At 47.4% G+C, this 23415-nt stretch overlaps 1 protein-coding gene across 27 annotated transcripts in view; it reads left to right on the top strand.

Moving 5' to 3' along the window:
* MAP7D1 (MAP7 domain containing 1) overlaps positions 1-22533 on the top strand; it is a gene marked incomplete at its 5' end in the record, with an annotated part of 55511 nt that extends 32978 nt beyond the window's left edge. For 3 of the 27 annotated variants that reach the window (XM_083625470.1, XM_083625446.1, XM_083625458.1), the window contains 15 exons: positions 1364-1527; positions 2676-2790; positions 7204-7314; positions 10962-11084; positions 12548-12693; positions 12869-12990; positions 13656-13915; positions 14652-14844; positions 16315-16495; positions 17878-17982; positions 18276-18329; positions 19458-19521; positions 19951-20059; positions 21028-21230; positions 21698-22533. In XM_083625470.1, the coding sequence (XP_083481596.1) occupies positions 1364-1527; positions 2676-2790; positions 7204-7314; positions 10962-11084; positions 12548-12693; positions 12869-12990; positions 13656-13915; positions 14652-14844; positions 16315-16495; positions 17878-17982; positions 18276-18329; positions 19458-19521; positions 19951-20059; positions 21028-21230; positions 21698-21708 (1961 nt within the window). In that variant the 3' untranslated portion in view covers positions 21709-22533. Of the gene's footprint in view, positions 1-1360; positions 1528-2675; positions 2791-7203; positions 7315-10961; positions 11085-12547; positions 12694-12868; positions 12991-13655; positions 13916-14651; positions 14845-16314; positions 16496-17877; positions 17983-18275; positions 18330-19457; positions 19522-19950; positions 20060-21027; positions 21231-21697 lie in introns of all 27 variants that reach the window. The other 24 variants (XM_083625465.1, XM_083625461.1, XM_083625468.1 and 21 more) reach the window with 11 other exon arrangements.
* Positions 22534-23415: the final 882 nt, after the last annotated feature.

Below are 23415 nucleotides of genomic sequence, written 5' to 3'. Positions count from 1 at the left end.
CCTGGCATCAGCACAGAAGCGAATGCCAGGGGCTATTGTAGCTAGTGCCAGCTCCCGCTTTCTAATGTTTATTATTATTTTTTAATGGTCCAGCGCTGTGAAGTGATGCACTGGGGAAAGTTGTAACCACTGGTCTGCTTCTTAGCCCCAGTGACTCAGGGCCTTGCCCCTGAGGTGCAGGTCGAGGGTGGGACCCAGAGGCACTGGGGATGAGGAAGATGATGGATGTAGTTAAAGGGGAAGGGCCACAGCCCAGTGGCAGAGCATCTGCTTTGAATGGAGAAGGCCCTAGGCTCAAGCGCTGGCATCTCCAGGTAGGGCTGGAAAGCCCTGTCTGAAACCCTGGAGAACCTCTGCCAGTCACATTGAACTAAATGGGCCAATAGCCTGACTCAGTATAAGGCAGCTTAATTGTTTGGTGAAGGGCCATAGCTCTTGGAGAGCATCTGCATTGTGTGCAGAAAGTCCCAAGTTTGATCCCCGGCGTGTGTAAGCATGAAGGCCCAGCATCAATATCTGACATCCTAGTGCTCATCAGAGCTAACATCTGCCCTCCATGCCTGTTGGCTGGATCTGCAATCTAAATTTCCCACAATACTCTGCCATTATCAGAGTTTAGTGACTCTTTCCAGTCAGGCTAATGGGTGGGCACATGTCCTGTGGGGAGAGGACGTGGCTGGGGAAGAGGTGTGGCCTGGGGAAAGTCCCAACCGTCAGGCAAAAGGAGGCCTCGAGGGTGTGGCATTTAGCCCCAAGGCCTGTGGTTCTCCACCTCTGCCTTGGGGCTGATGGGAGTTGCAGTTCAAAACACCTAGAGGGAGCCAGGTTGGCAAGAACTGTTCTGTTGTATTCTGTCTCAGAATTTCCTTCCCTCCACATCCAGCCTGCTATACGTTCCCTAGGTGGCGAGCTAAAAACGATAATAATGTACATTCATTTTAAATAGTTTTTAAAAGCTGAACAAGAGGCCATAACGTTTTAGACAAATATATGGAGGAGAAGATCTGTTAGTGGCTATTAGGTGCTATGAGGCAAATGGTGGGGGGAGGCTGTTGCCTTCATGCTGGGATTGCAAGATTCCTGGAAGGATCTGGCTATAAGCAGGAAGGTGGCAGAGTGTTTGTTTCAGATATATATTCAGATTGCAAGACTTCCACAAAATACTCACCTTCTCTCTGCCTAAGGGACTTGTTGGATGAAATGAAAACCACACCGTTTCCTTGTAATGTAATATGTCCCAGGAGTGAGGAAGGGTGTGTGTGTGTGTGTGTGTGTGTGCAGACAGGGCTGGCTATGCACTACATTGCTTTATCTCTTCTGTCTGCTTTTCTCCCTCTTGATTCCTTGGTCTTTGCCCCAGTAGCTGCCAAGCGGGTCCTGTGGCTGGAGAAGGAGGAGAAGGCTCGGGTGCTGCGTGAAAAGCAACTGGAGGAGCGGAGGCGGCGACTGGAGGAGCAGCGGGTTCGTGCCGAGAAGCGGCGAGCTGTGCTGGAGGAACGCCAGCGTCAAAAGCTGGAGAAGAACAAGGTGGGCTTGGGGTGGTTTGGGAGCAGGAAGGGAGGCAGGCAGAGGGGAGGAGAGCCGGCAACAAGGCACATGAAGAGGCAAGCTGTGGATTGCAGTGCAACTGCCAGGCAGCAGGAAATGGAATTACATAGGACAAGGGTAGCTATTAACCTGTGGTGCTCTGCAAATGCATGTTGGACTACAGCTCCCTTCAAAATAATAATAATGCAAAACCAATACAGTCATACCTCTACCTACGTATCCCTCTGGATATGGAATCTTCGAGTTACGGCCACGGCAAACCTGGAAGTGTATACTTCCAGATTTCTTGGCGCGCGCATGCGCAGAAGCACTCAATCATGCCTTGCGCATGTGCAGAAACGCTCAATCGTGCTGCGTGCATGCACAGAAGCGCGCCTCTATTTGCGTTATTTTCAGGGTGCGAACGGACCCCTGGAACGAATTAAGTTCGTATCCGGAGGGTCCACTGTAGTATGATAGTAATACAGAAAAACAGTGTTTTCTAAGTAATAAAATCCAACAGCATTAAGCAGCAAAACATCTCTGTTATAATTCTATTCTCCAGAGATCTGAATTAATTATTTTGAGACCTTCAGAGCCTTTTAATGGTTTGTGGTTTGGAGAGGGACTTTTCAGTGGGTGAGTGGGGGGCACGTTGCTTATGAAATACCTTTTCCAAAAAGGTTAACCAAGCAACCTCATATCCACCTAGAGATCTTGGGGAAGGGTTTTTGTCTCCTCCTTTGTTATTCACTCTTTCCAAACCCTTACCTCCAAGGCTCTGAAATGGCAATTGAAGGTTTAGTGTCTCTCACAGAACGTAGAAAGCTGCCTTATTTTCAGTCAGACCATTGGTCCATCTCACTCAGTATTGCCTACAGGCCTACACTGACTGGCAGAGGCTTTCCCATGATTCAGATGCTATGGGGATGCCAGGGATTGAACCAGGAGCCTTCTGCACACAACAGCACCCCCTGCCCCATAGATGATACAAGGCGTGTTTTTACAGGATAGGCAGCTTCGTTATACAGTCAAAGCAATGGTCCACCTGGCTTAGTACTGTCTATGCTGGCTGGCAGCAGCTCTCTAGGGATTCAGACAGAGGCTCTGTCCTTTCTGACACCTCCCCTTTCCCCTTTCTTCATCAGGAGCGTTATGAAGCTGCCATCCAGCGCTCAACAAAGAAAACCTGGGCTGAAATCCGGCAGCACCGATGGTCATGGGCTGGTGCCCTGCACCAGGGCTCCCCTGCTCACAAGGATGGTGAGTGGAGACACCTGGCACATGTGCATCCTTGTGTGGGCACAGACATGCATCCACTGGGGGGGAGGGAGCCAATAAATAAGCACATGTAGGCTGACCAGAGTGAGCTCGATAGGATCACTAATGGTAGCATGGGGGGAGTGGGGCTCAGTGCTTTTGCACGTGCATGCGCTTGACCAAGAAGGGGCCTTTGCATGCTAATTTGTAATTAGATTGATTGCAAACCAGCCCTTTTTGCATGGGGGCAGCTGGCCTTGTAGTTGCAGCTTGCTGTTCAGTAGGGCCACTAGCCAGTGGATGCTCTGGCGTGGTAACTATGGTGTTGGATGCGCTGGTGTGGTGACACCCCTTCCTTGCCTCCGTGCTATTCCAAACCTCCCACATCTGTTTCCTCACTTGTTTGCATTTTCTGGACATCAGGTTTTGCAAGAGAGTGACATAATGCAGGTCTTCTTGCGGCTGGGCAGTGAGGCACATGATGCTGTTGGCTCAGTTGATTTAGTCCACAGGCATTGGCAGCACAAGCTTAGGTGCAAGGCTTTTTTTGTAATTCAGGGCACAAATATATAAGGGCTCGGTATCTGCAGGGGAATTTTCCATCCCAAGAAGGTAAGATTTGTGATCGAAGATCGTTTCGAGCCCTTATGGTTGTGGAGAAGAGCTTGCGAGAGAGTGTGCAGTTTGTTATGCAGGCTTAGCAGGGCTCCCTCCAGACAGCAGACAAGGCAATAATCAAAGCTTGCCTGGTCACCTGTGGTGAGTAACGATTCCCTCCAGGCAATCAGACAGTGAAACTTTGCTAAAATCAGTTTTTTTCTTCCGGGCCATGAGTGATTAGCATAGCTATATCTGGACAGGCAAGCAAGTGAAAATGTTTGTGGACTAGTAATACTTCTGGATTATTGCGGTGCTCAGTTTGGTTTTGAACTCTGAAGTCCTGAGTGGGCTGGGACTAAACCTCCTCCCCCTAATTAGCATTATAAGCACTTTAGAGTGTTAGAAGCACTTTACATGTATTATGGTTTTGGAATCCTTATATCACCCTTGTAAGGTAGGTCTGTTGGCCATGACAGCTGTTAAATGGAACCTCCATGATCAGGGGCAGTATACCTCTGAGTACCAGAGTCTGGAAACAAACCTTAGGGGAGAGGGCTGTTGCATTCATGCCTGCTTGTGGGCTTCTTGGAGGCACCTGATTCGTCGCTGTGGGAAACAAGATGCTGGACTTGAATTACCTTTGGCCTGATCCAGTGGGGCTTGCTTTACTTTCTTATGTAGCTCAGTGTTACTGTCCTAGCTGGGAGAGAGGAAGTGGCTTGCCTAAAGTCAGCTCAGTGAGTTTCTTGCAAGGGCAAAATTCAATCTGGGAACTTCCTGACAAACAACTCAGTCTCCTCTCCTCTCAAGAGAGATCCTCTTCCTATAGAAGCCTTCTGATCAGGAACTGGGGACCCTCCTCCCAAGTCCTATATTTTTACTTGGTTATAGGGCAACAGTTGTGGCCTCCTCTGTTTGGTTCCACCCCTAAGAATCTTTCTTTCATGAATGGAACCTCAAACAATGCAAACTTTTAAAAACAATTCCATATGCAACCATGTGCATGGAGTTGTTCTTAAATGGTTGCTTTGTTTTTTATATATAGAACTGTTTTTAACTGATGTGATACATTTCTTGTTTTACAGTTGTTAACTGTGTGTGTGTGTGTGTGTGTGTGTGTGTATGTTATAGTATATTTTATTGCTGTAACCCACTCTATGACCTTCTGGTGAAGGACGGGTAAGAAATCTCATAAACAAGTTCCCAAACGCTTCGGCTTTTCAGAAAGACCCAAACCATCTAATATTTTCGCAGGCATTAGGCTGGTTATGAGTCTCACTTGTGGATTAATGTAGTGTATTTATTTAATTGGCTTCCTTTGCTTTTTATAGTTTTGATATCACAGAGTATTTCAAATTTTATTAGCTGTGTTCGGTTTTGAGGTAGGAAAGGTCACTAGTCTAAATAAATAGCTAAATACCTTTCTGAAATGATAGGTACTAGGTTTCATGCCTGCTGAGAAACTTGCCCTTCAACCTGGATGTTCTTACCCTTAGTCCTAGATGGACTGAGGTTGGTTGATGGGTGGTTACAATGGTGGCAGAACACTCTATATGTGTTTAAAGTACCTCTTTTAACATTATTTATTTGCTTGTTTGTGACTTTTGTGGCTGAGCAGGGAATCAGTACCCTGTCTCCCCTACTCCAAGACCACAACCGTTACAGTTCATGGTGACTGGCTAAGAGCTTGCTCATCTGCATGTCTTTTCCAGTAGATTGTAATGACTTCTCATTGTGCCCTAGCTGTAATCTACACCTAGTGCTGTGACTCTGTACAGGACAGCTCTTCCTCCAGGGCAGGGGCTATACCTTCTCCAAATTGCAGTTTGTTATGACAAGTGAGACCTGCAACAAAATGTTGCTGCATATCCCCTCCTTCTGAGACAACCTTCCCACTTTAGGGTCCCACAGGCTGCTAGTTTGCAACTCCCATCTTTCCTTGTCATTGGCTGTGCTGGCTGGGGCTGGTATATTGTCCAAGAGGATCTGAGAACCCAAGGTTGGGGAACCTGATCTTAGAGGAATGCTTCCATCTAGAGCTCCAGCCAGTCTGAAATATGAGCTTTGTTCTCACCGGGGAGGACTGCATTTTGCAAAAAGAGGACAAATCACATATTTTCCTTCCTCTGTTTCCCCCCGCTAGAGCTAGAAGGGTTTGAGTCAGCATCTTAGGCATTTTACAGCTTCAGGATACTCATTATAAGCTGTTACGGTAGGTGTGGGGAACCCTAAATTTTGCTAAACTATAATTTCCATAATCCCTAGCCATGTGTGCTGGAGCTGAGGGGAGTTGTAGTTCAGCAAAATCTGGAGGGCCACAGGTTCTCCATCCCTGCTACCAAAGGAGTGAGAGGGGGAAACAAGTCGTTGTGGAACTTTCTCTCATGGGGCTGCATCATAGTTCCTTCAAGCAAACTATGCAACAAGCTTAATATTTTACTATCATAAGCTACAACCATCTCACATACATATATACCCAGATAAAAAACTCTTTTATTTCCCTCTATCTCCTATCAAATTGCTGAGGGCCTGTCCAAATGCTATAGAAATCTCTCTTTGTCTGTCAGAAATTTGCCTCAGGGGAAATTTCCTCCACAGTTTACCTCAGAAAATGCAACCAACTGGGGCACCTGCATCTCCAGGGCTTTGCCGTCTGTCTCTGTGAACTCTTTACAAAGTACTAGGTTTTAACAAAAGTTGTTGGACCACAGTTAATCTTATCCATTAATTTCAGGTATGACAAACATTGCATCTGAACCTATATGTTTTGGCATCAGGCTTTCATCAGTTTTGTCCTTCCCCAGAATCAATGAAGGGCCTACTGAGTGGCAGGTGACTTGGTTGCCATGGCAGCGAACATGGGCTGGTGGGCTTCTGACGGTGATGGCAGGAGTGGAAGGCCAGGCAAAAACTAACTACCAGTATCTACTGAACTATTATAACATCTTAATAGTTGGGGATACCAACAACTGCTAAATATTGAGAAAGAAGATCCAGCTATCTTTTGAGGCGTTTGGTTACCTATTCAGGCCCAAATCTCAGCATTGTTGCTTCAGAATGGAGATTCCTTCCTTGGAAAACCACAAATCTTGCCATTTTGATTTGAAGCGTCTTGATTGTTTTCAGCCCAGTTTGTTGTTTGGTGTCTGAGCCTGAAGAGGGACACACCTGTGGTTGGGCACAGCTATTTTCTGTACCACAGTCTGGCCTCCATCTTGTATTCACTGTGATAATGGAAATGTTTCGTATGAAACCAGTGTTCAGGGATGCCAGGAACCTGGTATTTAAAATCTGCCACTAAGGTCCCAGCCTATATGTACTAATCATGGCTGCTTGATGGGACCTGATTTTGATAAAAGTGCAGCAGGAGCAGGCTATGAATCGGTGCCTGCACTTTCTGCTTTGGATGTAGAAGAAAAGGGTACTAGGCTCTTTATATCTTACCAAACAGGGCGTTTTTGTTTCACAAAACCCAGGATGTACTGCTTTCCTGGAGCTGTATACTCTCAGGCAGTGAATGTGCCAACCCTCCTTGTGTCAGGCTGAGCCTTGGCATGCCATTGAACAAGGTGTGGTTGTGCTGTGGATCAGCACGAGAACAGGTGGTGCTGGTCTTGCACCCTTGCAGACATGACACAAGATGGTGCAGGCTGGCGAACCAAGCACCACACTCCGAAACCCCTCCACCAAATGTCTCCGTTCCTTTCCTGCTCCTTCCAATGCATGCCCTTTTGCCCTCTGCCGCTGCATGCTAGCATGTCCGCCACTTCCCACCCCCACCGCCCTTAACACCCGTGTGTCTTTTCCCTCTCGTAGGTGCGGGCAGGTGCTCCCTCTCTGCCGTAAATCTCCCCAAACATGTGGACTCTATAATCAACAAGCGCCTCTCCAAATCTTCCGCCACTCTCTGGAACTCGCCCAGTAGAAGTAAGAGACCCCTTGGGGCACCCAGCAGTGCCAGGGTGAGGGAGGGCAAGGGGCGATACTGATTTAAAACCTGTATCCATTCCTATCCCATTGGCCAAGGCCTGGCGAACACATTTAAAGCAATTATTATTATTATTTTTTATGATACCTATAACACCATAAGAGTTTGGGTAGCAACTCCGCCCAAGCGCAAAAGTACAGAATTTGGTATTCAGCAAAGAAATCAGCATTGTAAGGACCTCAGCTTCAATCCTTTTTTTAAATGCAAGTTTCTAGTCCACCTTTGTGAACATGAATCCTGAACAGCAGGGTATGCAATTGGGAAAGTAAACGGGTAGGTCTGGGTGATAGGAACAGTGATATCAGAGACCCTGTTGTGCCCACATATATGCAGTATGTGGAGAAGGAGGAGAAGGAGAGATTGTGGCTGAACATTAGGAGAAAGATGATGACAGTAATAAGAGCCATTTGACAATGGAACCAATGGTCTAGATAAAATAGAGTTGGTGGGCTCTCCCTCGCTGGCGGTCTTCAAGCAGAGGTTGGACCAAGTCATGTGCCGGGAAGGCTCTTGTTCTGGACTTCCTGCAACTAACTCTGATTCTGAGGAAACAAACCACTGCCCCAAATAATCATGGGAACTGTAGTTCGTTAAGCGTGCTGAGAGTTGTTCGGATATCCCTATTCTCAATGAGTTACAGTTCCCAGAGTGGTTTAACAAACTCGCTTTTCCCAGAGAACACAGAGTAAGTGCCTTGGTGCCAGGCTCCATGCAAGACGATGGGGCACAAGGCAGCCAGGTGCTGGATTTGGGCTGGGAGAGGGTCTGGGTAGGGAACGTGCTCAGATCTACCTCTTCTGCAACATTAGGTTGCACCTTTTAACCTGCAATATCAATGTGCTACTTTCACAGCCCAGCCCCTATGCTGCATTACTAACACTGGTCTACTCTCCAAGGTTGGTTCTAAACTGTTCTTACCCTTCACCTCAGCCTAACTTCAACCTGCAATATTAACACTGGACTACAATGTAAAGGCTGTTATTTGAACACTTGCTTTTCAGCTATATTCTTGCCATATTACAGTGGTACCTCGGGTTAAGTACTTAATTTGTTCTGGAGGTCCGTACTTAACCTGAAACTGTTCTTAACCTGAAGCACCACTTTAGCTAATCCTGCTGCTGCCGTGCCGCCGGAGCCCGATTTCTGTTCTCATCCTGAAGCAAAGTTCTTAACCTGAAGCACTATTTCTGGGTTAGCGGAGTCTGTAACCTGAAGCGTATGTAACCCGAGGTACCACTGTAGTCCCTCCTTTCCCATTTCCTATAGCTAATCCTAGGTTTGATGGCAGATAAAATAACCAGCCCTGGTCCGAATGATTCTTACTTCCTGCCTGCCTGTCTGCCTTCCATTTTTTTAAAATAAAAAAATAGATATAGATACCACCAAATATACCAAAGTCATTGAAAACAAATAAGTACTATAAAAGTAGCACTTAAAAGAAATGAGATAAGCATAGCAGTATTCAAAATCAACCAATTGGTTAGATAATAGTAAATCGGTTTAAATCCTGCCCTTTGAAAGGCAAGCAAGGATGGAGCCAGGCAGGTGTTCATGGGGAGAGTGTTCCATAATCTAGGTGTTCCTGCATCAGGGATGGAGACCCTTTGGCCCTCCAGGTGTAGGATGTCCAGCTATCATGGTCGGTGGCCACACAATCTAGGTCAGATTGGAGGGAAAGTGGTTGAAGATGGAAGAAGCCAGAATTGAGGATGGGTAATATGGATGGAGGTGGAGATGCTAACACCAGGTGTTGGGACATCTGTGGCATTGAGCCATCCGGACTCTTGCTTGCTGGCAAGGGGAACAGTTAAGAAAGCTGGTTTTCATATAGTGCTTTCTGAGTATTCAAAATGGTTCATGAATACTATCACAGTTGTCCTTACAAGATGCTTGAGCGGCAGGGTGACATTATTGTCCCCATATTTCAGATCAGGTGGGTTGGCCTGAGGTTAAGAAACTAGGGCTTTTCAATAGCCTGCCTGATTAGCTTGTGGCACAGAAGTGCTGTCTGGGGCTGATGGAATTTGTAGTCCAAAACATCTGGAGGGCACCGGGTTGGAGAAGGCTTGTCTATTTTATCTCAGTAATGCCAAGTGTGAGTGCCACTGGCTCCCCAAGGTCTCAGCTAGAGGTTGGGCAGTTACCTGAGCCTTTCCACCCCAATGAACTTTTAGCTGGAGATGTCAGGAATGAGTCCGTGCAAAACAAGCATACGTGACCACTGGTGCCCTGTGCAGAAGAACCTCTCGAACACACACACACACACACACACACACACACACAGAGAGAGAGAGAGAGAGAGAGAGAGAGTGCTGACTTGCCACTGATCTTGGACACAGTGCTGAGATATACTTGCTCCACTTACTGCTCTTTCTACGCCCTTCCCAAGTCTCTTTCTTTCTCTCTGTGCTGCAAAGGATAGTATTATTCTCCCCTAGTTGTTTTGTTTCCTAGTTGCTTAGTGATGATTAAAAATACCCTGGCCATCTGAACAAGATTCCGGAAGAGGCTAAGTGAGCAGCAGAGTGAGGAGAGGCCTGTGTCTGAGTCAAGAGGGGCCTGCAAAGAGAACCATTCGCCTCAGAGGGATTGTCCATGTGGAATGCAGGGTTGGGTGGTGCCCCCCACCCCCACCTGCGGAGAAGGGGCTTTACCCAGAGAAGAGCAGCATCCCATTCAAGGCTTTGAAAAATATATTTGTGTTATTTGTTACTCCTCTCTACCCCAGCCCCAAATTCCTCTGTTCCAAATGATCGTTGAGAAGTGTCTCTATTTTATCTGATTTTATATAATCTTTTTTTAAAAAAACAACACACATGTTATGCTTTATGCTTGGTACAGGAAGCAATTCCTACAATATCTGACAACACAAAGATGAAATACCCTACAAAATAAAGTTATGTGGTATTATTTAAAGTGAATTAAAAATCTGCCCAACTGTGACCATTGAAAATAAGGATTTCTTTCTGGAATGTGCTTGAGTCCCATTGTGGGACATGTCGTGCCCATACTTAAGCTACATACCTTTTGCTTCCTCCCCCTCTTTGATACTGCAAACATCACATTTGTCAATATTGTGACTTGCTGCCTACTGGCTCAATCTGTGCACTGAAGACTTTATCAGGTGCTCCTGGTCCATATCTTAATATGTGTCAATATTGGTTGCTAAATCGTCTGCCTTGCCCAGAAACTCAGCTTGTCACTGCAGAGTCCTTTTATCCCTCGGGGGGGGGGGGATGGCTTTGGTTAGTTTCTCAACCAAGTGGACCTAAGTACAAGCCCTGTATCTGGCAGACACCTTTCTCTCTTCTGAACGGTTCCTCTGCAACCAGCCCTGCATATTGCTTAGGAGACAAAATGCCTTGTATTAGGTAGGCTTGGTCCCTGGCCTACTTTTGAGGAGAAAGTGGTTCCGGAGTTTGTTCCCTGTTTGGAAGTCACCGGGAAGCAAACAACGAAATGGCACCAAGACTCCTCCCCTCAACTGAAAGCTGGAAGCTGAAGCTGGGCCTTGCAGAGTTGTTGAAACTGGAACTAGCAGGTCTTGGCCTAACTAGGAGCATTTTGTCTCCCTTTCCCCCACCAGATCGTAGCCTACAGCTCAGCCCCTGGGAGAGCAGCATCGTGGACCGACTCATGACACCAACACTGTCTTTCTTGGCACGCAGCCGGAGTGCTGTGACACTTGCCGGCAACGGCAAAGACCAGGGTAAGTGGGAGCAGATGAGGGAACTGAAATGCTATTGAGGGGGAGGACTTGTCCCATCTCTGGTTCAACACTATCACGACTGGGTGGGGATAGTTCTTTTTTGCCCGGGCTGGCCCAAGACATTTTGCTGCCTGAGGCAGAAGAGCAAATGGCACCACTCACTCACCCACCAACCAAGCCAAGGTGATTTATACCCCAAAGACCAGCCAAGCCCCTCTCTCAACACTGGCAGAAACAACAACGACAGTGAAAATTTTAATTTAATAATATTTTAATGATATTTGTGACACCTAAAATCCGCTGCCTGAGGCAGCTGCCTCACTCTGCCTAATGGTAGAGCTGGCCTTCATGCAGCACCTTTGCTGTTCTGCTAAACCCCTTCGTAAGTCCCACACTTTGAATCCTCCACCCTCTTCTTATAAGCATGTAACCCCTCCCCTTCGCCCCATTTAATTGGTGGGGGAAAGAGGCACCCTTTTACTACTAACCATTGTGCCAATGAGTATGAAAGACAACTAGCATTTCATTTGTTTTCACCCAACTCTCATCTTTATTCATTTACAAAACTTGTATCCCAACCCTCCCCTTTTTTTAAAAAAGCAACCTCCAGGTGGCTTACAATTTGAAAGCAGGAACAGAACATCATTAATTAAAACAAAATAAAATCAGTGCTACAGTGTAGCAAGGATAAAACAGTAACGTAATGAAGGGTATCAGCCAGATGAATTTAGCATGTTTAATCAATATTTCTAAAGCAGCTGTATTAGTACTTCGTATTTCAGAATGAGATATTTTAGAAGCAAAATTAAGGAATAATTTATGATTATGCTTAGCTTGCCCTGTTTTCAGAATATTGGACTCAGCTACATTAGTAAAGAAACAGCGATTTGAATGCACTATAAACATGCAACACCAGATGGCACCAGAGAGCAGGAAATTTTGAAACATGATTTTCCAGAGGTTTTTTTCTTTTGTTATAATGATCTAATTTCTGAGTTATTTATAGGGTGTGTGTCCCCCCCACGCCCCATGGGTCTAGATCCACCCATTGTCTGTAAGGGTTGTGAGTGGGAACAAAGTAGTATCTCTGTATTGTCAGATTTCATTTACAGACTTCTATTTGCAAATAGTTTTATCTTTCAGTGGGACAGCACCTGTGCTTTGGAACTCCCTGCCTAGTGTCCCACATTCTATTGTTTTAGATGCCTGCTGAAAACTTATTTTTATTTCAGCAGCCCTACCCAGGCACAACATTTACTTATATGTGTTTGTTTTGCATGTGGGCGCGTATATGTTTGTGGGTATCAGCTGTGCTTTATCTACAATTGTATTATGTATTTCTCTTAGTGCGCTTTGTGATTAAGCAGTTCATAAATCGTTCTAAATAAATAAAATACTCTTGGGCCTTCTTGTGCTCTGCTCTCTGGCTGGCCTATTGACAACTCCTTTCTCTCTTGTTCCAGCAGTACCTGTGTGCCCCCGCTCAGCCTCTGCCAGCCCCCTCAGCCCCTGCAACAACCAGCGCCTGCATCATCGCTGCTCAGAGCGACAGCGGCCGGCAACCAGCAGCCCTGATGTGACACCCCGGCGCAAGGCTGAGGCCTCCCCTGTGAGTGACTGTGTGCTCTTTCTCTTTCTCTCTCTCTCCCCCACATCCCCACCACTGATGAGCCGCCTAGGATGCTCTTTGAACATTTTTTATTTGTATTTGAGCCTGACTGTCATTGTCTTTGTTGGTCCTTCTACCAATGGCCCACTCCCTCTACCCTGCCTCATTCCCTCAGAAAAAGAAGGAGAAGAAGGATAAAGATCGGGAAAACGCCCAAGAGAAAAACGCCCTAGCGCTTCGCAAACGCAAGTCTATGCCGTCATGCCAGCCTCGCCAGCCGCACACACCTGAGAACAGGTAGGAGGAGCTCCTAGGGTGTGTGTGTGGTTCTGCTACTCCATCTTCACTTGAGATTTGGCAGATCTTAGTTTAGCATTGCCAAGCAGGGCTCTCTGCAGAGGTGCTGTTCCCTACCTATCCTCAGGAACATCAGGACAGTAGCCGTGGTTACCTTTTATTAGGCACAGGGAACCTCAGGCTCAGGAGCCAAATGCTGCTCTGTCTGGCCCTTGAGACTATTCTCCAACTCGGCCTCCTCCTCAGGCCACACCGCTGACTAGCCATGGTCCACACTCCCCTCCCGTTCTTCTGCTGGGCTTGACTTTATTCTTGACATGTAAACAATGGCTCTTGCTTGCTTGGATGGATGGACAGTGTAGACACCTCTTGACTTTTTTGGGTGGCTACTAGAATCACAACCATTGTCCCACCACCATTGGCATGAGGCACCTGGAAGGCAACCCATGAGGGAATGTGGCCCCTAAGCTAAAAAACGCTTCCCCAGTTCTGCTATTAGGCTGTGGCCACATACTGAGTGAACTAGGAATAAGTTTACATTTGCCCTCACTGGTTCTTGGTAATTTGGGCCTAGCCTGGCATCAGGTCAGCAGGACAGTGCTGGTTGGTTGGTAAGGTGCAGCAGCTTTTCCTTTCCCATCTGACTGTGTGTATTTGTGTTCCAGCAGCCCAGGCCCCAAGCCCAGGCCTGCCTCTCCAGCTGTTGCCAAGCAACGCCCAGCCTCACCTAGCACAGGCCCTGGTTCTCCACATCGGGCAGGCCTGAATCGCAGCGCTCAGTCCTCGCCCAAAGTGCGGCCTCGCAGGGAGCACGACGGGCAGTCAAAGGTCCGTGAACGCAAGGATGAGCAGAAGGAACGAGGGTCAGCCTCCCCTGCTCCAAGTGAGACCCCCAAGGTCACGGGGAGCAGCGAAACAGCACAAGGTGAGGCGATATCCTGCTCTCCATTGTGGAGGGATTTTGAGTGAAGGTTGTCTTCTCTTCTTAGGGAGGTGTTCTAACCACATATTGGTATTCCGCTGACATTTGAAAAGACACTGGCATTTCCTTGGTCCCTTGAACAAGTCCTGTTTCAATTGCTGTGCTGTTTTAAATAAGATTGATTTATGGCATATCTTAATTACCGGTGTTTTTATTGTTTATTACGAATGTTTTCATAGCAAGTAAAATTTATATCCTGCCCTTCCTCCAAAGAAGCCCCGAGTGGCAAATATGTCAGTACTAAAACAATACAATTAAAACTTCTAAAAAGTGTTTAAAGAGCCTTCTAAAACCAGGTGAAAACTCCTAAAAACCATCACCTCCTCTCAAAACTAATAATTTCAGGGTTGCCAGGGACAGGTCTTTCAGCCAGCCAATGCCTGAGTAAACAGAAATGTTTTTAAATTCCTCCTAAAAGGAGGCAGACCACCTGGGAAGCACCACCAAGAAGGCCCTGTGTTGCATTTCACTGCCAGCCAGGCAGCTTCCCAGTGGGAGCACCACCAACAATTAATTGTAATGTTTTATTCGTTGTGTATTTTAATTATGAATGTTTCTGTTTTTAGTTATTGTGTAGCTGGTTTTCATGCTTTGTAAACTGCCTAGAAGCCTTCTCTGCCACTGAACAGTGCATAAATTAAAATTCAGTGACGATGACAATGTGTTTGGGGCTCTGCAGATGCTGCCGCTCCCTCTGGGGCTGCGAGTCCAGTGCCAGCTCCTCCTCCTCCTCCTCCAACTCCAGGCAAACCCATGGCAGGCACCACAGACCGAGAGGAAGCTGCCCGGCTCTTGGCTGAGAAACGGCGCCAGGCACGGGAGCAGCGGGAACGAGAGGAGCAAGAGCGCAAGGAGCAGGAGGAGCAGAAGCGGTGAGTCCCTGGGTTGAGATTGATCAGCCATTTAGACATTCAGATTTCTAGACCTTATGATGTTCATTGTGCAGGTGGAGCATAAAGCTGGTGAAATCCTAGAATCCCAGATGAAGCTGAGGCATAAGAGACATTAGGCCCCCCACTTCCCTTGGAGGCAATGTTCTGCTGGCATGTTGTCCCCACAACCCACCAGTCTTTTGGTCTTCACATTGTTGCCTCTTCCCTTTCTACCAGGTTCTTGTTTAAAGATTTCATTTTCTTTTGAGGGGGGGAGGGAAGCAGAATAAATAAATGCAAGCATCTCCATTAGGCTGCAAGATGTGGGCTTTGTTGGCAAATCATTTAGGGGTTTTCAGTAGAAAATTTGGATTCACGTTGTGCACATGCAACAGGTTGAGTGGGGGCTTGGTTTAGCTTTATTAAATTTGTTCATTGGCGTCCCACAACCAAAGAAAGCTCCGAAACAGCTTGCAGAAAGAGAAATAAAACATTCAAGTACAAGCAATGGCAATCTATCCTGTAAAATAATGCAAATATACTAAAAGTGTCCATCCAATTAAAAGCAAATATAGCCACACCTCTTCATAACAAATGTCAACACCACAAAATAGCTACTGAAAGCCAAAATCATTATTGTTCTCCAGATGCCTGTGATTAAATAAATATGTGCCAGGGAATCCTCCCTGGGGAGAGCATTCCATAATCGGGGCAAGGGGTGGGGCTTCGACAGAAAAGTCTTGTTCTCTTATTGCCACCCTCCATCTCTTGAAGGGGGCACACTGAGAATCCTGAGAGATGTTTCACTTGTGTTTAGCTTGCAAACCTGTTTTCAGGCCCTTGAATGATAATAACGCAGTGCATTTGACCATGTGTATATTCCATCATTGTCCAGATCTCTGGAATTAGGGCAAAATCTTCCCAGAGCAAGGGATGTGGCTTCCAGGCAGCCCAGTCTTAACATAATATCAGATCCCATTTCTTGTGCTTTCCCCCCAGTATAGAGGAAGGGCTGAAGGGAAAACACCTGCTTTTCATACAGATCTCGGATTCAATATCCGATATCCCTAGGTAAGGCTGGGAGAGACCTCATTTGAAATCCTGGAGAGCCACTATCCATCAGTGTAAACCAGAGCCAGCCCACCCATGAGGCAAAGCGAAGCAACTGCCTTAGGCAGCAGGATCCAGAAAGGCAGCAGATACCAATGTAGATCTTTCTCCCCCACCCCCCTTGTTTCTGATGTAGATCTTCACTCACCCCTTTTTCCCTGGCGGGGAGGAAGGTGCCATTTTGTGGTTCGCCTCAGGTGTCAAAATGTCTTGGGCCAGCCCTGGTGTAAACAATATACTAAGCTAAGTGGACCAGTGGCCAGACTCCATATAAGGCAACTTCCTATGTTCTCCCCGTGGAAGTGGGAGGGTGGATGGGCCTGAAGCAGCTGTTGTAATGGTGGTGTTTGGTACCCTTAGGCGCCTAGCAGAGGAGCGGGCTCAGCAGGATGCCAAAGATCGGCTACAGCAACAGGCTGAGCTCGCCAGGTTGGAGGAGGAGCGGCGGCAGCAGGAGGAGGAGCGGGCCCAGCAGGAGGAGCGCGAGGCCCAGGATCGGGCCCGAGCTGAGCAGGAAGAGCAAGAACGGCTGCAGAAACAAGTGTGTTTGCTGGGGTTTTTATTTGCTGCTGCTCAGGAACTGCAAGAAACAATATAAAACAGTTTTAAAAACTTACAGTTAAAAAATTACCTCTAGGTAGGGACGGGAGAGACCCTGTCTGAAGTCCTGGAGAGCCACTGCCTGTCAGTGTAAAGAGTACTAAGCTAAATGGACCAATGGTCAGGTCTACAGTAGAGCAGGGGTAGCCCTATCATTGGGAAAACTGAGATGGCCGCCTCAGGTGGCAAATGCTGGAGGGCAGGCAGGGGTTGGCAAGATGTTGGAGAGCAAGGCATCATGCAGCCTGTGCTGCACCTCCTATGCTAGGCCACAGACTGCTATGGGGCACTTCGATTGTGTAAACCTAAATTTTATGGTCTTTGCTTGAATCCCTCCAGCAAAATAATACCATGTTAAGGCCACCCTAAGGCTCAAGTGCCAGTCTGGTTATACTTGGTACATGAAATTGTGTGAGTGTGTGGACATTTTTGCCTCAGATGACAGAATGTCTTGGACTGGGGCTGTAATGCAGGGTTGGTGTGCTTTTCAAGGGAGAGGGTGCTTTCAGGCACTTGGGGGCATTTTAGGGAATCAGACAGGATGGAGAAGCACTGCCATCTAGTGGTAGCAACCGGTTACATTTTCTTGGATGGAAATTACACTTTGATTCCCTATGAATTTGGGGGAGTGGGTCCCTGCAATTTCTCTCTTTGATTACTGTGTTGGGCCCCAAGACCCTGGCAAGCAAATTAGGATAGGTGTGATTGAAGTTCACACACTTGCTGTGATTTAACCAGCAAATTCAGGTTGCATGATTTGTTTTGACATTCTTGCACAACGAAACCTGCTTCCACAGAAAAATCAGACTTTTGCAGGAAGGAAAGTGTAGGATAACAGTTGATAGATGCTATGCTGTATAACCTCCCTGCAAACAAATCAGGATAAATACTCAATAAATAGCCAACATCGTCTCACCTCCCCACAAACTTCATGCAAACAAATTGGGGTGAGTGCTTAGCCAGAATTTTCAGCACTGGATCAATATATAGTGGGTGCCCTCCATCCCCCTGGAGTTACGATACTGCTACTGTGCAAAGCAGATATGTTAACGCTTCCTAATTTTAAAACCTCATGCAGTAAATTTTTATGTTTTAACTTTTATAGGTCATGTTCTGTTCTTTCAGCCTTGTTCTTATCCCCTGCTGTGCATTGTAAAGGCCTTTGGCTATATACGTACAATAAATTGATTGGAATTCATTTTGCCCTGGAGTTAGACCAGGAATGTCCCCAGTTGCCCCCTTTCCAGATGTCCCATCACCTCTTACTTAGTGACTGGGCAGGTAACTTCACCCAAATGTATGAACTTCTCCTGTTGGCTGCAGAGGGAGGAAGCAGAGGCCCGTGCACGCGAGGAGGCCGAGCGCCAGCGGGTGGAGCGTGAAAAGCATTTCCAGCGGGAAGAACAAGAGCGGCTGGAGCGGAAGAAGGTGGGTGTGCCTTTCTCTGCGGGGTGTGTGTGTGTGTGTGACTGAACAGCCCAGATTGTCTGGATAGGTAGAAGAAAGAGAGAAGGCAGCTGTCTCACTCTGCCCAATGGTAGGGCCGATCCTGCACAATTGCAAAGTGATCACTTGTACGCCACAAGCAAAGGCTTGCACTGCCTGTATATTAAAGCTTCCTCCCACTCCCAGTTAGCACCCGTGGCTGAGAAAGTGGCAAATGTTTGTCTGTGAACAGGGACAATGTCTGACAACCTTCTTCCTCCTCTTTCTGTCTGCAGCGGTTGGAGGAGATCATGAAGAGGACACGAAAAGCAGATGGAGCTGATGCCAAGGTGAGTCATTCTTCAGAAAACGGGTCAGGGATGACATCTTTTTATTTAATTTATGTCTTTCTGTTCTTCCATCATGGACCCCCCAGGCTGCATACGTGTGGTTCTCACAAGGTGCCCCATCCAAGCACTGACCAGACCTTGACCTGCTTAACTTCAGCAAAGCCTCAGGTGCCTTCATACCCCAAACCCTAGGGCTGGCTTGCCCTTAAGCAGGTGGTGAGCCACTGTTTGCTGGGCCAAGGGACTTTGGTACCTGAAGCAGAACATGCAGTTGGCAGCCCTCATTATTAATGATACACCAACTGCTCTTGCACAACACCTCTGTGTGTTTCTATGGTACTTTTGCAGGAGGGCTTTTCGGGTCTGACCTCAGTGCAACCCATAATCTGCCATCTCATGGTCAGACACTCTCTGGGCCCTTGAGCTCTTCATCCCAGGGACCTTTGCAGGACCTCCTGGAAGGCAAGGTGGGCCTAATTCTACCCCAGGAAACAAAACGGGCCAAGCTTAACTTCTCCAGTGTGCTTGTTCCAGACCTGCTGTCTCTGCAGTGGCGTAGCGTGGGGGGTGCAGGGGGGGCGGGCCGCACCGGGAGCAACATCTGGGGTTAGGGCAAATCCACGGGTTAGGGGGCGCAAATCCACGGGTTAGGGGGCGCAAATTACTTGCCTTGCCCCGGGTGCTGACAACCCACGCTACGCCACTGTGTCTCTGTGGCCTCTGGGACAACATGACAGTACAGTAGTCAATCAGTCAGATTTACTTGTTCATCACAAAAATACAAAGCCAGTGTGGGCTGTAGCCAGGGCAGGTCCTTGGAGTACCCCATTGTAATCTATTGGACATGACTAACGTAGTTCCATTTATTTCATAGAGTCCATTTATTTCATAGAGTTAAATTTAGTTAGAAATACATTTCACTAGAAGTACATTTTAGCATTGTTGGTCTCCAGCACACAGGACCCCCCTGCTCCATGTTGTACAATGAAATTACAACTGATCCTTTGAGCTGCTAAAGCAACACAGGAACCTTATATCCCTATCCATGAACAAATACAATAACAGATTATCTCCCTCTTACTGCCTGGAGAATCAGGCAAATTTAACTGTTGGCATTTGTTTTTGCAGAAGAAAGACAACAAGAAACTTGTGAATGGGAAGGAAGGGAAACAAGAGGGCGAGGCAGACACAGGTGAGAACCACCCCTTGTACCGGATGCTCTGCTAATTATGAAAGGGCAGGATCACAGGCTGGTTTTGGAATCTGGCCCCCTGCAGTTCTGAATCCAGGTTCTAACTCCAGGATATTGCCCACTCTCTAGTCAGCTATACTTTTGTCCAGGTTGTGTCCATGACAAATAGTCACGGAGAGGGAGCTGCAGTCACAGGTAGCAAAGACCTGACTTGCAAGCATCTGGACACAGACAGTGAAATGGGCTTGACCAGGAAGAGGGCATAACTTGACCAAGGAAGTCTTTGTAGCACTTCCAAGCAATTGAAAAGGTTTGTAGCAAACGAGTTGAAGCCTGAGGCTGCCTCAGAGGGTTGCATGGCTGAGGTCTCTGTCCCTGGATTCAAAGGCCTCTTGTAGCCTGTAACAACCTCTTTCCCTACATTCCCAGATGGAGAAAAGCGCCCTGGAAGCCTTCCCAAGGAAGAGGAGCTGCCCGAGATGCAGGCGTCAAGTCCAGCCGGTCGCAAGGGGCCAGCCCCTGAGGGGACCCAGCACAGGTACCACCTACAGCAGGAGTGACGTGTTCTTAGCTCAAGTTGGTGCCAGTTCCTCTGTTACAGGAGCAGCATAGTTGCTACTTCCCTGAGATCCTTCCTACACCAAAATGAAGGAATGTGTACATGGCAGGCCGGGGGCAGAGGGGATCTCATGTGCGAAGGACCACCAGGGGTAGGAGAAGCATCTATAGTGCTACTCTTCCCCAGGGCTTCCTGTCCTTCTTCCTCATGGTTGTGTGACCTGTGGAGTTTGTGGGAAGCAGAATAAACCAAGCGACAGAGAGGGATTTAAACACATTGCCAGAAGATGGTTTATTATAGCCTCGCCCAAGATGTTTTGGGCTACAATTCTCTTCAGCAGGCTGATGGGAATTGCAATCCAAAACAACTGGAGGGCACTAGGTTGGGAAAGGGTAGTTTATTGTAACACAGACACCAAGCCCAATGTTTCTTGGATCACCAGAACCTTTATCTGGGGTAACTAGCCTTAAGACTAGACATTCTCACATGGTCGCGCCTAGGGGATTCCAGTGGGGACAAAAGCATTTGTACGAGTTGTTGTGCTTTTCCCATGGTGCAGTGTCTGCATATTCTGCCCATTACTGAATACTTTATTTAGAATACACAATTCTGAATACTTTCCTTTAAAAAAAAGCAGGTTGCTAGTCCTTATGGTTGCAAATAGGCCAAAAAATAAGTGGACAGTGCTTGGTGTAATCTCAGAACCCAGATGGAGTGTGTGTGTGTGTGTGTGTGTGTGTGTGTCTTACCAGGAGCAGAGCAGATTGTGCAGTGTATGCAACTTGAGGAGGGCTTGATTTAGATTGCAGTTTTCCACTCTCTGTGGTACAGGATTTTCTTTTTTTGTTGTACACTGCCACCCCCCCTTGCTTTCTTCTTCCCTCTTTGAGACAGGCCTTTGCTTGCCACATCTCCATTTGGCACCCTCCCCTCTCTTTTGGTTGCAGCTGTCCTGTGGCTCCTGCCCTGTCCCTGGTGAACGGCCTGCAGCCCAGCAAGCACGAGAACGGCTTTTCCTCCCCCAAGGAGCCCAGCGGGCGGGAGCACCCCGTGAGCCCCGGGCTGAGCATGGCTGGCGAGCCCATCCTGCCTTTTGCCAACAAGGAGCCCTTCCTCAGCAAGGCGGTAGCAAAACCCCCACAGATCACAGGTGAGGGGCTGCCCCTTCTTTGTCCAGCAAAGTTCAGGAGCTTTAAGCAAGTTAAAGGGCGTGCTTCATATGCAAAAAACTGGCCCAACAAATGCCCTGAATAGAGGCAGTGGCAGGCAGGCAAATGGTCTGGAAGTCAGTGCAGAGGATGTGAACTTTTATTGGGATCAAACGGTCCTTAAGGTCCCATGGGCCCAAGTTGCTCAGGGATTTATGAATTAGCACATAACCGTTGAAGCTGGCCTCGTGGTAAACATTGTCCACCTAATGCAGCATTGCCTGTTACACTGATTCCAGAAGCCAAGGCTTATTGGTGCTTGTGAAAAGCCATAATCAGTTCCTAAATGGCAGGAGCTAAGCAGCTGGTTTTGGCCGATTTTTTTTTGGAGGCAGGAGGCAGGCTAGAAGATCCTCTGCAGCTCTTCCAAGTCTCTCTGATCCCTTTTTAACTTCTTTCTCTCCTGCAGAGGTTCTGTAAAGCAGCGACGCCACCCTCCCCCACCCCAAAGGATGGGTGCAAACAAGGTGCCAACTCCAGGCTAGCTCTAACCAGAAGATCAGCCCAAGGCTCCCCAACCTGCAAGGATCGAGGAGGTGTCAGGAGCCAGGCTGGGGGCGGCCCAGCCCCACGGACTCTTCTCTTTTCTCTTACTGTTTTCATTTTATGATTATGATTATTTTTTTAATATGCACCTTATCAGACTGACCCTCAACCCATAGCTCATCCCAGACGATATAATCACATAGTTATTTAACTGGCTGGGTACAAAGGATGTTAATAATGTACATAAACTTCAGTGTTAGCATGGGATTACGCAAGCAGTTACCTCTGTGGTATCGCTGCCCCAAAACATGTATTCATGGGAGATGCCTTTGGTGGGTTACTTTTTAAAAATGTGGGCTGAGTCATGGCAGGGGAGATTGGATCCCTTGTACACGGTTGGGGTCTGTGTGCAAGAGTGTGAGTATGTATGTGTGTGTGTGTGTGTGTGTGTGTGTGTGTGTCTGCCTGTTACAGCCAATGGAAAGCGTCTAGATTTCTAATTTAAACTCTCACTATTGGTCCCAGCCAGAATACCTGCAGGATTGTGTGTGTGTGTGTGTGTGTGTGCGCGCGCGCGCACCATTAGCCACTCAACAACTGCCGTTGTCCTACACACTGTGCTTTTTTTGGGTGCTGCTGTTTCTGTGTGTGTATGTGTTTCGTGCGTGCGATGGCTGGGGCTGTGTTTCGCTCAGAGTCATTGTGACAGTATTATGCATCTGAACAACCTTTTGTGGACAATAAAATGGAGAAATGGCAGGTGACATCTCTTCTTTGGGCTGAATGTTCACAGGCTGTGTTGGGTTTCCTGCTGGGAAGGACTGGGACAGTAAGCAACCTCATGCCACCTGCAGAACAGTTTCCTCCTACAGTTTACAGTGGTTTGGAGCTCTGGGACAGTAGCCATGTTCTCCATCCCAGGCCACTGGGATGGAGCAGTACAGACCCTGGAGACAGGTAGAGAGAAGCAGATGGGGAATAGTATAAGCACAGCCTTAGTAATTTTGATGCTCTGGTGGTCAGTTTAGAAAGTTACCAGAACCAAGTGACTTTTCCTGAACAGTACCACTTCAGTATGAAGAGGAGAAGGAAGTGGAACTTCTCTGGAGTTTTCTGTGGGGGCGGGGAGTACTAAAAATACAAAAAGATACTAGTCTTGTCTCCTCCAAACTTTGGTCAAGAATCTGAGTCCGGGATGGTGCTATGCAGAGGAAATCTCTCAATGACTGGGCTGACCAGCAAGCAACCCCGGTGCGTCCCCATCTGCACACCTTATTTTCTCTTCTATAACTGAACAGCTGACATTAATTCCTGTGGAGCAATGTATAATAATGCAGTGCACTGGAGGACAAAGGAGCATCATGGGGGCAGGGGAGAGAGAGCAATGCCTCCTTTCTCAAACGTAAGGCAACGTACAGTAAATAAATTGCATTAGACACACAAACCACAAACCTAACAATAAGCAGCACAAGAAAACCCAGACAACCACCAACTAACTAAAAACCCATCAGAAGCTTGCTAGAGGAGGGGAGGGAGCTGCCACTTGCCCAAGAGCCTGGCAGAGAGCCAGCGGGATCCCTACAAAGAAATACCTAAGGAGAAGAAGCCGCTGAAGTTTCACTTGTTCCTCCACACCTTCCG

The sequence above is a fragment of the Podarcis filfolensis genome (assembly GCF_964270895.1).
Source record: "Podarcis filfolensis genome assembly, chromosome: 8".
Lineage (NCBI taxonomy): Eukaryota > Metazoa > Chordata > Lepidosauria > Squamata > Lacertidae > Podarcis > Podarcis filfolensis.
Note: the sequence above shows the minus strand (reverse complement) of the source record. Positions and strands in the feature narration are given on the sequence as shown.